Source organism: Penicillium chrysogenum (genome assembly GCF_028827035.1).
Source record: "Penicillium chrysogenum strain IBT 35668 chromosome Unknown utg000004l_segment0_segment0, whole genome shotgun sequence".
NCBI lineage: Eukaryota > Fungi > Ascomycota > Eurotiomycetes > Eurotiales > Aspergillaceae > Penicillium > Penicillium chrysogenum.
Window position 1 is genome coordinate 1500477 of NW_026622752.1, and position 14930 is coordinate 1515406.

General features: G+C 49.2%; 6 protein-coding genes across 6 annotated transcripts; 5 read left to right on the forward strand and 1 right to left on the reverse strand.

Moving 5' to 3' along the window:
• Positions 1-64: 64 nt before the first annotated feature.
• N7489_006493 (F-box domain protein) lies at positions 65-2782 on the forward strand (the record flags this gene model as incomplete). The annotated part of the gene is made up of 2 exons (XM_056712243.1): positions 65-171; positions 268-2782. 2 exons carry the CDS (start codon positions 65-67, stop codon positions 2780-2782), a joined length of 2622 nt encoding a protein of 873 aa, XP_056565958.1.
• Positions 2783-5323: 2541 nt separating this feature from the next.
• On the reverse strand, positions 5324-6652 carry N7489_006494 (uncharacterized protein; the record flags this gene model as incomplete). Its single annotated transcript, XM_056712244.1, has 1 exon — positions 5324-6652. The coding sequence occupies one exon, from the start codon at positions 6650-6652 to the stop codon at positions 5324-5326; it is 1329 nt and encodes a 442-aa protein (XP_056565959.1).
• Positions 6653-8943: 2291 nt separating this feature from the next.
• N7489_006495 (uncharacterized protein) lies at positions 8944-9630 on the forward strand (the record flags this gene model as incomplete). Its single annotated transcript, XM_056712245.1, has 1 exon — positions 8944-9630. One exon carries the CDS (start codon positions 8944-8946, stop codon positions 9628-9630), a length of 687 nt encoding a protein of 228 aa, XP_056565960.1.
• A 1229-nt stretch (positions 9631-10859) lies between these two features.
• N7489_006496 (uncharacterized protein) lies at positions 10860-11216 on the forward strand (the record flags this gene model as incomplete). Its single annotated transcript, XM_056712246.1, has 2 exons — positions 10860-11079; positions 11128-11216. 2 exons carry the CDS (start codon positions 10860-10862, stop codon positions 11214-11216), a joined length of 309 nt encoding a protein of 102 aa, XP_056565961.1.
• Positions 11217-11753: 537 nt separating this feature from the next.
• On the forward strand, positions 11754-13015 carry N7489_006497 (putative malic acid transport protein; the record flags this gene model as incomplete). The annotated part of the gene is made up of 3 exons (XM_056712247.1): positions 11754-12275; positions 12316-12732; positions 12797-13015. 3 exons carry the CDS (start codon positions 11754-11756, stop codon positions 13013-13015), a joined length of 1158 nt encoding a protein of 385 aa, XP_056565962.1.
• Positions 13016-13929: 914 nt separating this feature from the next.
• Positions 13930-14890, forward strand: N7489_006498 (uncharacterized protein; the record flags this gene model as incomplete). The annotated part of the gene is made up of 2 exons (XM_056712248.1): positions 13930-13997; positions 14077-14890. 2 exons carry the CDS (start codon positions 13930-13932, stop codon positions 14888-14890), a joined length of 882 nt encoding a protein of 293 aa, XP_056565963.1.
• Positions 14891-14930: the final 40 nt, after the last annotated feature.

The window sequence follows — 14930 nt, forward strand, 5'->3', positions numbered from 1 at the left end:
ATATTCCTCGCAACAATGCCCGCGGCGTGCCTGATCCGTTGTATGTAGGTACAAAGCGGTGATCATGGAGGATACTTCCCCCACCGAGGACACTTTCGTCCATCAGGGCTCCTCTGCGTCGCCCAGCCTGAAGACGTGTTTTGATCGGCTACCACTTAATGTGATTGAGCAGTAAGTCAATATCTCACCGGGTAGTCGCAACCTTGTGTTCGTCCGACATGTGGCCTTACGGTCAGTCATTGACCGCAATTCTTACCGAGTCAATAGCATCCTATATGCTTCCGATGCCAATACATTTGCATCACTATCTCTACTAAACCGACGGTGGAAGCATGCATCCGATTCCGAGGCATTATATGCGTATCAATTGTCACGCTGTTCATCATTTTCCTGGGCCCGTGGGCTCATTTCTGAGACAGAAAGCCTCACTAAACTCAAGCGCCAATTTGTCAAGGAGGTCAGACAGAACGCATTCGATGCATTTTTACGGCCCCGGCAGACTCTCGTGCGACTAATTTCAAGTTCTATGAGCTCGTCGACGGCGTTCCCACAGGGTGAGGTTTTTCGATTCTCGTTTTCTGGAAATGGTCAAATGGTTCTCTGCATCACCTCTTCTCGCATCGTTGTACTAGATGTGGCCACTGACCCAGTTGCCGTCAAGCATGAGCTTATGACTCGAAGGCGGCCACTGGGAGCCACACTCCGTGATGATGGCTCACTCATTGCCGTTTTGTCTTCCACGCATAGAGTTCATATCTACCAGCTCTCTGATGATGAAGCCAAGCACATCCAAGTTATCACACTGAATGATGCTCCAAGGGATATTAAATTCTCTCCAGCAGGTAGCGTGTTAGCCTTAGCCTTTGAGGATAGTATTGAGGTATACGCTGTGGGTCGAGAAGCGTTGCCAACCGACCGCCGGGCGGTGCGTTGTCCCCGCGTTGATGCACTTTCATTTTCACCCGATGGAGCGATGCTTCTTGGCTTCGCAGATGAAGGTATCGTCACCATCACCCCTCCTTTCTATACTGAGACCGGAACGGACGCCTCGCCCGAAGAACTCGAGATGCGAATGTGGACCACTCAAATTCTCTTTCCTGAAACAATTGATTGCCATATCACTCACGGCTCTCTTATTGCTGGTCACGAGGATGCTGACGATCTCTGGGTAATGGGATATGATCAACAATTGGGGGCATTCAGGGCGCTTCAATTAAACAAGAATGCGGGAATCGTTTATTTTGCCAGTCCATTCCTCACTGATGAATCTCGGGAGATGCGGCCAAGCATGAGACCCGCCACGGATTATGCGGCAGAACTTTCTGCTTTAGGGTTCCAAGATTCAGAATTGTGGATATATGGGATGCCTGGTTTGGGTGCTAGTGAAATCACTGGTACCGAGATTGGTGGTGGTCATCATTATGGAGGCTGTGCGCCTCGCGACAATCTAGCACAGCTTCAGAAGATCGTTCAACAACCTAAGATCTTGATCCGGGGACGGCGGGTGAGTGATATGCATGGAATCACATCCGCTCATTGGGTGCATTCAGATTCGAAACGCCGGAGACTCGTCGCGGTAGCGCCTGGTGGTGTGCGCTCACAGAACTTCGGCGGAGAAGATATCCCAGTGGACGGTGGTCGCATCCTCCTCCTTGATTTTGAGCGCTCAACTATGAACGGTGAATCCATTGTGCTTGATATCGAAGTCGGAGAAACGGCGCCCAAGATTCTCATGGAGCCCGACTCCTCTTTGGCCACGGAAGTTGAGCTTGAAAGAAGGCGAACACGACTACACCGCGGCGATACTGCTACAAATTTCGCGGGCCTTAGTCATTCAGCAACTACTCGAGAGGCTCGAGCTCTGCCACTTCACCTCCGCCGCAACAGTCTTGCAATTCCTACCTCTCCCAGCGAGACTGCTCGAGGCGAGATAGTCGACCTTCCATATGACAATACTCAGCCTCGTTCCAGCGAAGTCCTCCATCGAGCTGCCACTGCGGCTGCGTCAACCCGTGGGCGATACGACCCTCGGTATCGCAGTTCCCACAACCCTCGGCATATTCCCCATGAGAGTGACGCCGACGCTTGGGTGCCACCGCCTCCTCCTTATAAACGCGAGACAGTGGACCCATTGCCAGAACATCTACAGCGACTGCTTCTCCCGCCAGCCAATGCCGCCAATTCTTCCCTCCCCCTTGGGAGAGAAGAAACCGTTCCTGCTGCGCAGGAAGCAGCCCGTCCACGCCCACAATCTGTCAATTTACAGAGAGTAGGCAATATATCTAGCGCCAGGCGTAGGGGAAGCTCCATTGGCAGAGACTTTAACCCAGATCAATTGGTACCCCAAGATTCGTTCACAAACGGCCTCTCACCAGAACAGCCTCGATCTGCTTCGCGTCCACCTACAGCGACCCAACCCACCACACCTACGTTTGCTGTGTATCCAGCCCAACTACAACCACACGAAAACACCATGCCACTTCCATATTTGGGGGCGTCGGCACTAGGTGATGCACTTGGCGATGCCTACTTCCCATACTCTGTGTCATCGCCAAACCTTCTCCATATCCCACAGCCATATCAAGAGGGACAGGGCACTGCAGCAGATGATGAGCATGAGATACCTCAGAGACAGCGGTCTTTCCAGAGGCGAGTTTCGACCGAACCCAGTAGCTTACCCCCACCAACAAACGAAGAATGGCGCCGGCGGATTCAGGATTGGAACGATAACACTATTAAGGAGCGGGGTCGTAAGCGAAGGGGGAAGTGCCAGGTTATGTAGACTCTTCTATCATATGTCCAGTTCTCCATCTATATAACTGTCACCTTATTAAACAAAGCTTTGTTCCCATAGGAGGTTGCAGTCCTGATAAATCGTGTAGTTATTATCCTATTGTTCAGCCGAGTGCATCCGGACTTTGCGGCATAGAGATATTGGCGAGGCTTCTACAGCGAGGCCTCGGCGGGGATGATGAATCCATGTACTGACCGATCTTTATGATGGGCAGTTCTCAGACAATTCATATGGTTAGAAAAATTTACTATTTCCCGACGTTGGCCCTCTTGCCGCTCAATATTGTCGTAGTAATAGCCTTGTCACTCCTCTATATAGCGAGAGCATCCAAAGGGAAATCGTGCTGAGTTGATCAGCTATCAACCCCCAACTGCACGCTTATTTTACATTTCGAGTCTTATCATTGGAGCACAGCTCCTCTTGAACAGGACCTTTTACAAGAGCAACCTTCAATCACAACAGTACAATATTATTGAATTGACCGGTGAAGCAAGACAGTCAAAAATCAACAAGAAGAAGACAACGCTTTGTGGGGTATCACGATAACAACAAAAAAAAAAAGACCCGGCCAGTTTCAATGGATGCTGGGTCTGTACAAACAAGACACAAGGAACCCACACAACGCACAACACCTGAATCATGGCATGCATGTTCATCCCAATGTTAATATCCCTTTGTACCATGTCCCGGAAGTGTCACCCGCTTTTTATATGTAGCTCGAATGGTGAGGTAATATATGTCGACCGAGGGTTGTCGCATTGTCTCTCTGTCCTGTGGCCTGAAGAAAGGGCAAGGTGCCGAAGAAAATTGACGGACATGGAGAGGCTCATCCAGAGACCTTGGACAAACGTCTTGATTGACACTGACGAACACATGAGATTGAGCGAAGACGCAAAGACGCCCATTGTTTTCAGGGGGCTCATCCAACACAAAGTCTTAGTCAAAGTCTTGTGGAGAGAGGAAAAAGGAGCTGCAAGGCAGGTCTGATAAGCATATTGGCAAGCAGTTTTGTAATTTGAAAGTCGCTCCGAAATTGCACAGAGCACAAAAGCATTGATAATGGTTCATCCTCCAGTGTGTAACGTGCAACAACTTTTGGGAGGAAAATCAGATGATAAAATTGGAATTGGTTTGGTGATAGACTCTTGATTCCTGAATTCGAGTGGAAGCATGATCAAAGTCGAAGGCCCGATTGATGGTCATGGGGCTCTTGATCCAGCAAAGGCTGGTCTCACAGCCCAGCGGAGAGCAACTTAATCTGAGTTGACCAGCAGATGTGTGGTAATGATAAATTGAGGCAGAATTGCTTTTCTTCCTCTCAATTCGCGTCCGACTGAAGCCGTCCCGTAAGCTCAGTGGAAGTCTTTCTTTCTTTCTTTTGAATGCGGTTGATCGAATTTGGATGCTTGAAAGAGGATGCTTGGATGAGGATGCTTGAGATCGTTCGACACTGTGTTCTTTCTTTTGCTTTCCCTTTTTTTTGCCTTGCGAGTAAAGCCTGTTGAGGTGATGGATGCAAAAGATGGCGAATGGTGTCCATGCACAAGCAGGGTTGATTAACGTCCCGCAAGCCACCGTCAAGATGACGATGTGCCGAGATTGCTGATATAGAAGATAGTAGATACCGATGCAGATAATGTGGTGGTTTGTCCAGTCGGCTCCTCCCCCCCAGAGGCCGTTTGGAAAAACTGACACTGTCCCCATGTCGGTTGAATGATTGGCGCAACGAATGACCGTGGTTCATGTGGTTGGAATATGGAACAGGCAGGTTTAGTTACTGTCGTCCTGCAAAAAAAAAATGGTCGAAGGAATGAATGTACTCGGGCAGGACCTCGTCACCAAGGTGCTGCGTTGCAGCACATGGAATAGCGTTCACAGAGCATCGTGAACCCAGTAGGATTGAATTGAAGAATGAAAAAGACAATCAAGATGTGTGTCTAATTTGAGCTTCTCCCGAAGTCATCATGAACAGCAAGATGGCGCGACAGTCCGTTTGATTGTCGATGCAGACGAGGGCGGAAGACCCTTTGCGAGAAGATGATAGAACCGAGATTGTCGTGACCGTGGTCGAGAGCCGAAGAACCGAAATCAGATGGCAAATCTCAAGCCCAGACAGCAAAAGCAAAAACAAAGCGACGTGAGACAGGAGTCGCAAGAGTCACCTCAAGTGAAGGTGAGAGAGAAGTGAGAGAAGTGAGAGAAAAGTGAAAGCATATCTCTCTTTTCTGGTTTTCTGGTTTTCTGGTTTTCTGGGTTTCTCAATTCTCTCTGGTTTTTGCTTTTTCTGGTTTTTTTTTGGTGCATATTGGCCAGTCAACTCAATCTCCAACCCAACCACATACGAAAAGCTTCTGAGGACACTTGACGCGGCCCCAGCACACCATGTACCAGCAGACTAAGAGCGCTGCAGGACAGCCGAGAAGGACCTAAACAACCCTCCGAAGAGAGGAGTTCCTTCAAGGTTGTCCCCCTCAGACACTTTAGTTGCTGGTACATGTCCCACCTCCACCGAAGCATCTAAGCATGACACTATCGACGACGGCGGCGGCGATGGGCAGGGTGAGGGGCACTGTCATCAGGCGAAGTCGTACCACAGTCCGTAGGAGGATCAATGTTCACATTCGCGAACAAGGGAGTTGGAGAAGGAGGACCACTCTGCGAATCATCCTGCTCCGCCAAGCGACCAGGAACGAAGACCGGAGCCAAAGCCGACAAAGGCGTCGAGGTCGAAGACATCGCAAGAGAAGCACGGGAAGCGTAAGAGGCCAAAACATTGGAATGTTGAAGTTCCTTACGTTCCTGTCGTGCTTTCTTTGCGTCGCGACGTCTCTTTGCTTGCGACGGACGGTTTCTTCGGCTGAAGTACGCCGGGGTGGAATCAGGACGCTCATCTTCCGCACCGTTGCCAATCGGACTCTCAGCCGGAGCCGGAGAATCGTCAGGGTCGGAGGCGTAGAGATCAGTCGAGTTCCAAGGATGCCGCGAGACCAAGTTCGCGCGAGCGTCATCCGTTGTGTCAACCGGGTTGGTGGTATTGCATGCCGATACTGGGTCCGGTGACTGCTCATCTTCCAGGTTTTCGGTGATCCGGTGGACCCAGATACCTCTAAACTGGGAGAGAACCGACACGTGAGATACAGATTCGGGACAATTGTCAGCAGCGATGACCCAAGAAAGAATCTCTTCATCCGTTTCCGTTGGACCCGCGATCAGACGATCCATCTCCTCGTCGAACGAAGATGAATCCTCCTCGGCCACAAATTGCACACGTGCAATCTGGGCTTGGCCCTCAAGAACCTTCAGAATCCACTCAATCAAGGTACCAAGACCGGAGCACAATTGCCGTTGGTAAGCAATCAAGTCCCAAAGGACTTGGAGGAAACACCAAACGCCAAGGAACAACAACAACGTGGCGAAGTAGTCTTGCTCGGGCTTGGGCCGAAGCTGGTGGATGTCGGCAAATTCCTCGGGATCAGAAGATGTCACTCCGTCACTTGACCAAGACGAGACCGAGATGGGTACCAGGAACGGGGTTAGAAACCAGGGCGGCATCTCATCGGCCAGACTGTGCCGGACGATGACATCCGTACCAAGGCTAAAAACCGTATCCGTCGAGTTTGCATACCCATGGCCAACGTGAGGCGACTCCCATATAGGATGCTCGCCCTGGGAGGCATGACCGCGCTTGGAGGCGGCAGCGTTCACCAGGTCACAGAAGGCCCAAGACTCCATCGTCAGCTGGAACGTACCAGACAGACGCCGCATGAACGACTGCTCCGGAGCAGTGAAACCCGGGATGGGGAACCACTGACTCCAGAGAGTCATGCCCAGGAAGATTCCCAAGAAGGGGATCAACATGTTGATTTTTTTTTCTGTGGTAAGAGACGAAGGCATTAGCATTGTATGCCGACACGAGTCAATAGAAAGGGACTGGGATAGAAGGGGTATGGGACAGAAGGAGTATAGGGTAGAAGGGGACTTGACCCAAGACTTACTTTTTTTTTTAAATAAAAATGAAAAAATGCCGCGAGGCCGAGAACGTGGGGGGAGCAGAAATGTCACAGCGCAGATGGCGCTGGTGAGAACTGGGTTGGTAACTTGAGAAGAGAAGAGAGAGAGAGAAGAAAGAAAGATAAAAGTGAGGGGAGGGGGGTATTTATAGGAAATCCTGGGTCCCCTAAACAGAGGGTACTGCAAAAATGGAAGGAACGATGGACACAATGGGCAGGCGTTATGTGTCTCGACCATTGAACTTCCATTTTAGGAAGGGGCGACTGTGACGAGACAGCCTATTGTCACCCGGGGCCTGCTATTGAGCCTATTGAACGCTTCAATCTAAAATGGCAGGAGCTACCACCGAAAAGGGACCAAAGGACTATTCAGCCTTAAGCTTGATTTCCAGACCAAAAGCCCATTAGCTGCAGACTCGATATCTACCTGGTAGATCGTCGAACTTGCAAACAGGGAATAGCCTCAATTTTGTGCTCCAACGCTCACGCTAGAGAGCAGCAGGGAGATACCTTTTATAAGACTCGCGTCTCTATGGACATAGCTATATACACTAAATGTATCTGTAATCTGCCTAGTCAAGACGTCAGGCCTTTGGGGTTAGATGTGTGTCGTATGGCTCTACCACTTAGCAGTCGATGTATTGCCAGGCATGAGAAATGTCCTCGGATCCTACGCTTCATGCCTAGACAACCCAAGACACTTGTGATCTTTGGCTGTCTAATCTCTCATATTAGATGGCATCATACTCGCTGGATCTGATGAGAACTACCTTACCACATTGTGTGGATAGTATACTGAAATGGTAGCTTTTCCATTGTCGATGTGGCCATCGCATTGATGTCTCCGCACGAGTGACGATGTCACCCCAGACGTGAACACCAGGCTCTTTGGGGAGATGCACAACTCACTCATGTCAACCAAGCAGTTCTTGTCAACCGTCAGCACGGCAACGTGCCGACTATCCAGTTTATCTATCCCCATCTCCAAATCGACGGACGTCCCCGAGACCTTTACGACCCGATTCCCTGTGACGATGACGGCCTCAGTCGTCTGTTTCTGTCGTGCTCACAATCGTTTACAGGCCTGGAAAAGCCCCGTCGCGCCCTCAGCGAGTGAATCACAATAACCTTCGAGAATTCTGCTTGGTACTGGAAGAGCCCCCTGGGTTCTCGGACCTATATCAGGCAAGCACATGCTGATATGGTTGGAGATACGACCTGAGAGACTGACGAGCTCTTAGGCTGAGACGACCCACAAGTCGAATTGCTAGGCTCGCGGAAATACTGTACAATGTGCAGCTCGCCATATCAAAACGACAGCACATGCAGTCAGCATATCCCGGATGAAAACACCAGCAGCACACAAAGATGTCTACAACCTCGACCGAGACAAGGCCTTCCTACACATCTCAGAGAAGCAAGGCAAGAATAAAGCCTCCACGCACCATCACCATGCTAAGCAAAACCGCCAACCGTCTTGAATGACTGGCTACTACTATTTACAGGTTAAACGCTTCCAATCACCTATTTAAATTGAATATAAGTACATCACAAATATCCATAGATGTTTGCTGAAACAACACGACCGCGGCTATCACCCGACAACTGGCCAACCAGGCCCCCGTTCCGCGAAGACTGGACGGCGGATGTGCCTTGAAGCCAGGATTTCGGCATTGAGAAAAGGCAACAGTGAACAAACCAATAAGGACGAAAGATTATTGGGATTATATGAATACTGTGTGGTTATACACACTGGTGGGCGTGGTAAAGACATGGACGAAGATGACTATATGTGAATTTGATACGGCCTGTGGCTTGTCATAATGATTTTGTGCCCTCAGACCTCGTTCCATCCTTGCAGGGCAGGTCGGATGGTTCTTTGACTCCTTTATTCTTTGTTCTTCGTCAGTTCCCTAAGCCTCTTGGCCTTGATTATGCGTTATTCCGCACAATGGTATTGATTATGCCCTTTGTTTCTCTTTGTTCCTAAGATCAACTGGCTAAAACTATATAAGCATATTCGATGCACAGTTGTTTTACTGGGGTACCAACAGGATCTCAAGAAGCTTGAGTTACGGTAAGCGCCTAACATCCCGTGATCTCAATTGGTTTGGTGTGCTTAGAGGGAGCTTCATCGCAATGCCCGCCAAGTACCCCGAGTTTGAGCCATTGGGCGAGACCTTTCGACGATGGATGGAGTCTGCCGATGAGCCCGGATGTTATATTCCCAGAACCACACTTACTGTGGCAGGCCTCGATCCTACGCTCTGGCATGTCGTTTCCAAACCGGAGCCCCTTACACTGGAATGGGAAGCCTGGGTCGATACTTTTGGCCTAACTCTTGACGACCCAGCAAGCGGACAAATTGGGTATCTGGACCAATCAGTTCTTAAAATCAGAGGCGAGCATACATACTGGATGGGGCGAATCGGACCAGGCGTCATATTCATAGATAACATGAAGAGAGCACAGGATCCCGCGAACTTTCACATGTCCGAGTTTACCAAGGCTCTCTATGGGTCGCATTATCCCTTGGAAAGCCTAAAGTGTGTTATTGTTACTATGATCATTCAAGCGGAAACCAGGCCCTTTATTCGAGAGGATATTTACGGGTCCCGGGGGCTTGGGTTTCCACCTAAGGAGCCGCAAACTTGGGAGTCTCCTTCGCCGGAGTTCTGCGGTATCCTTGGTACTCCAATTGGTAAAGTTGTTGCTGCCTTTGTCTTGTGTGCATATGGTCAGGGGGTCAAACGGATTCCGCGGATCGTGACATTCCATACTGGCTTGGCTGGACTCAACATTCGGTTCGATATTGAGGATGTCTGAGAACTTACCCTGATTTGCTTGGCTAACTCTCAGCAGCTGATTTTTTCCAGATAGTGGATGGTCCTTTTCTTCGGCGAGTACGTGACTGAGCATTACTCACATTTATTTTTGAAGCCTTTTGCCTGGCCCTATAGTTGTGACATGAATAAAACTAGAAGCTTCCAAGTCGAAACGACGCTTATTTTGTTCGAATCTAACGTACTTCATATTTTATGTAGGAGGCATCACACAGGACTGATAAGAGGACGAAACTAGTCTGGGCTTTTAAATCCTGTAAAGACTGTTTATTTCTGACTCTCATAACTCGCCCATCCAACCCTGTATTGTGCCAAAGAGATATTTTGATATAGCCGACAGAGGGAAATAAAGAACGATCATTGATTTGCTGGCAAGCATTATGTCCTGGCGATCTATACTTGAAGAATATTAGTTGGCGTCTCTATTCGACCCTCGGGAGCGTAGACACCGATGCCTACTTAGGTAGCTAGATTGCAAAAGCTATCTTCTTTGACCGACATTATCGGAACTCATATTGGATGTAGAATATGTATACATATGTACATGTACGTACCTACTACATTGTACCGAGGCAACGGTGCGAAACCATATTACACGCCTTGGCTGCTGCCTACAGGAGCACTTGCATTGTTTTCCTTTGATGTTAGGCCTTTTTTTTTCTTCCTTCTCTGGTTTATACTTCTCTTGCAATTTACTTGTCCTATACTGGACTTGTTCCTTCAAATTGCTGTGTACAGGAATTGACCAATTAAAGTAGAGAGTATGTAGTGTCGATGACAAGCTTTTAACTAAACATATTAGCCACGTCAGTGCTATTTTTGGGCTTTTTCAATCAAATGCCACACAGCAATGTAATGATTGGTGGATACAGATGTAGTGCTCAAATATTAATTGTGTCGAAAACATGGCCAATGGGATGGTCACGTATAGAGACAACACATCAGATTGCAAATCGGAGGTATCGACACTTGTGACGTTGAAGTTTATTTTGTTCTTTCCTTTGTTTTCTTTTTCTTTCTTTCAAATCCCCCTCTTCATCTCGTTTCATCAGTCGCAGTGCTAGTCCCTAGCATCGCGAGGCATCTACGGTTCCCAGTGGAGGCTCTCACCTCCATCATGCACTGACCCACCTCTTACAATCCAAACTGCATTCGAAACCAACTGCAATTCCCCGATCTGTCCGAGACTTTCTTTCTCTAATTCCATTCACAATGGGCCTCTCCAACGCAGCTATCATTGTCATTGTCCTTGTCGCCTGTCTCGCAGCAACCGCACTGGGAGCATCGCTCTTTAAACACTACAAACCCGCCGATGGAGAGACCCCGTTCAGTCCGGGCTACGATCAGAAGGTCTACATGGCCGAGGTGCGAGCTCGGGGATTCAACAATCTGAGGCAAATATCCTGGGGTGGAAGAGATCTGGAGTCGCGTTGTATGTTTCGCTGATTTCTTGACCTGACATGTCGCTGACTCTGATTAGATCCAGCGGGGCCGGGCTACCCGGGCTACTATCGGCCCCCCACTTACACCGAAGACACCAACTACACAAAAGACACAGGGAGTTCGTAACTTCCCCTTCTTCTTTTCCCTTCGAAAGTCTCACGAAATGGATGCTGGAACATGTTACACGATGAGCAACTGGCGTTACACGGGGTTACAGCGAGTTATATGGGTTGAAAGTCCTCAGGGAAAAAGCACTGAGGCGTGAATGGGTTCGCCTGGTTTCAGGGGACTACGCATATGCTTCGGGGTATTATTCGGTCGGCCATGGTGGTTTGGACAATTTCTCGTTCGAAATTATGATTTTATGGTATGGGGTGGCCCTGGATCTGCGCGCAACTCATTTTGAAATTATTACCTTACGGTCAATTTGCTTTATCTGTATCTGATATTTGCAGTATTGCTCCAATCAAATACGAAATTTTTCTTTATCTTTACAAAATGAAGCAATTGTGTGATCTGCAGATAGCTCCCAACCCCGAGCTTCGACCGATGACGTCAAGACAAACCAAAGCTGCGCCGATCCTCCATGTCCCCTCGGATTGATCAAAAGCATAGTAAGATCGATCTCCCGCTCTCAATGAGGGGAATGCCACAGAACCACACATGACAGATCAGGGCGACCTCCCTCCACCAGCGGGTCCGCTATCTCGCGCCCTGTGGAATTTCGCATCGGTATGGTTCATCGTTCCCCAAGGAACAGGTATAATAGCCGTGATACTCTATCGACTGAAATACCAATTCAACGGGCTAACAACGCTCGCCACAATCGTATGGATCTACACCATCGTCCAGCTTGGTTTATTCCTCATCCTCTATCTCATACGCACATTCCTACACCCAAGACACGTCCTACACCAGCTGCGAAACAACAGCGCCGAAACATCATGTCTTTGCTGCATCTCCATCGCTTCCACCTCCATCCTCGAGATGGCCGTCCTCCAATACGGCGACACAGCCGGGCTGGCCATTTACATCATGTGGTGGGTAAACACCGGCATGGCCATAGTCGCCTGTATGGTGATCCCATTCATCCACCTCAAGATGCAGCAGTCGGGCACACGACACATGCAGGCAGATATGTTGATGCCATTCCTTGCGGCGTTGACCTCTGCCGCGGGCGGCGGGGTTATATGTCGTCTTGCGCGTATCAGCCCCCCGTCTCCAGGTCCCCGGCATCATTATCTCCTACCTGGAAGTCGGGGCCGGCCTTGCCCTCGTTGCTGCGTTCGAAACCATCATACTCTATCAATACTTCGGTCGTCCGTCACAGTCACCGGACACGGTGTACCAGGATATGATTATGTGCGGTCCTTGCGGACAGGCTTCGGTCGCGCTCCAGGCTTTGGGCGAGGCTGTTCAAGCCGGGAGCTTTGCGGCGTATGATCGTGGTCAGCTTTTGACTGCAGAGGCAGCTGGTCCCTTTGCTTTTATCAGCCATTTCACTGGTCTTCTTGTCTGGGGGTATGGGGTCTTTTGGTGGTTCTTTGCCATCCTGACTATCTGTTATACTCTGCACACACAACCTGGGGGCTGGAAGCAGTCACGGTTCACCATGGCTGTGTGGTCTGTGGTCTTCCCGTGGGTGCGTATATTGATTTGCTCTGGTTTTCTTGGGAGGTGTTCTAACAATCGTTCGATTTCTCTAGGGTACTTTTACCAATGCAGCCGTTGAATTTGGGAGGATTATGGATTCTCCTGCCTTCGATGTGTTTTCCACTGCCCTTCTGCTGCTGCTCGTACTCATGTGGGTGGTTATCCAGATCTTCACATTGAAGGGCATAGTGACAGGGCGAGTCTTGGGCCTGGATCACGGATGGAGAAAACGATATGATGACCGACGACCTGCGGTAAACAAAGAAGCGTGAAACATCCCAACGACATGGCTTGGGTTCACTGATCTTGCAATAAACTCCTACGTCTTCGATCGCAGGACCCTTAGGGTCTGCATTTTTGGAAAGGTGCTACGCATAGCATAACCCGGCCTTCCTGACCTCACCTGGACACCGATTTCCGCTGATATAATCAAATCGGAGGAACTCTTGACCGCTTCTGGGGCTACAGGTGGCCTTTATAGGAGTATTTTGTACTCGGCAAGCTTGAGAGCATTTTCAAACGAAATTGAGTCATGTTTTGCGAGGACATCTACATTCGAGATGAGATTTCATCATATGGGGTGGCTATGAATGGTCGCTCTGAGAAGTTGAGGCTGTGGATTTGCCCTGCCCAGTCGGGCACACGGGCACGGGTCGGAAAACCCCCGAACATCAAAACGGCTGTCGATCGACGAAATCCTATGTTGTATGGTCAACGTACGGAGTACGGAGTACGGACTTTGTAGTCCGTATAGAGTATGGAGTACGAAGTGGATAAAGATGGCCTGGAATGTTTAAGAATATTACTTTGGAGTGGGGCCGTTCCATGGCCTCCTGGAAAAGGAATTGTAGATGCCTAGTCTTCAGGGTTTCAAATCACGGCACATATGTATGCGACAGGTTTATACTCCGTACCATGTGTCAAATGTCCCAGGCAACGAGGATATGTGCCTCTTCAGACAAATCTCAGACCTTACGGAGTAAACCCCCCCGTATTCGTACTAGTTCCCAGATACGCTGGACCCACCCCATCTGGCTCGTGCACGATGATACGAATACGGCTATTTGTAGGGCCACGGCCAAGGCTGACAAGCTATATGTATTTATACAGAGCCCTTTAGCACTTTCTAGCGGTCAGCCTTCTATCTTTTTTTTCTGTGTTGTATAACCTTCAAATCTGAAGCAATATGGACTTCGCCGTGGACTCTCCGGATACTATTCGAACCTATGATAGCGACACATCAAGCGAAGAACGGTATGTAATAATACTCCTGGAAGAATCGCTTGTATAAATTCTTTTATTCCACTGAGAATCATGTCTAATTCATCCTCAGACCATCATCTCAACCCATCAAAACCAGAATCCAGGCCAGCTTCCAAATAGCCCGGCCGCCCCCAAAATCAAGTCAATTACTTCGACTCAGCCCCAAACTACTTCTCCAAATCCAACAACTACAACCAAACCATCGACCAGTGCCAGTATTAGAGATATGGCAGCCACCACTTCGCAAATCAAAATTGACAAGAAGTTTCCCACAACGCCCCAAGCTCGGCACGAGGGATATCTACGCAACCCTCAATGAACCATATATCACCAATAAACAGCCAGATGAACAAGACCATCCCCAAGAGCAAGATCCACACTCAAACGATACCCAAGAAAAGGATACTGTCGCTGCAATGTGCCAGTCAAGCAGCGACATCCCATCATCAATTCACTTCCGCGACACGAAATGCATCTGGCAAGCCAGCGCCAGCTCGGCAGGACCTGAGAAAGGCACTTGTTACAGATTCGTTATTAAAAAAGAAGACAATACGACCGGCACCGAGCAGTGTCGGATGATTATGCAGTGGGAGAAACGGACACTCGCTGCAAATGGGAATGCGGCATCTGGGTCTCCGGATAATGAACAGTTTGTTCTTATGGCGATTGATCGCAAGATTCGTCGGAAGAGTCGCATTGCTACGATGACTCGGGGCGGGATTGAGATTCTTGTGAGGAAGAGTTCGATCTTGGATCATCTTCGGACTTGTTTGGTATTGACGGAGCCGGTTTCTGGGGGCTCGGCGGATTTCGAGACTTGGTTGTACACTCTTGTGTTGACTTTGGGTGTCTCGGTGGCTTCTCAAGAAGGGTGGTTGGGTTGATTGTTAATTACCGGGGGGAAGTATACATGTATCTTGAACA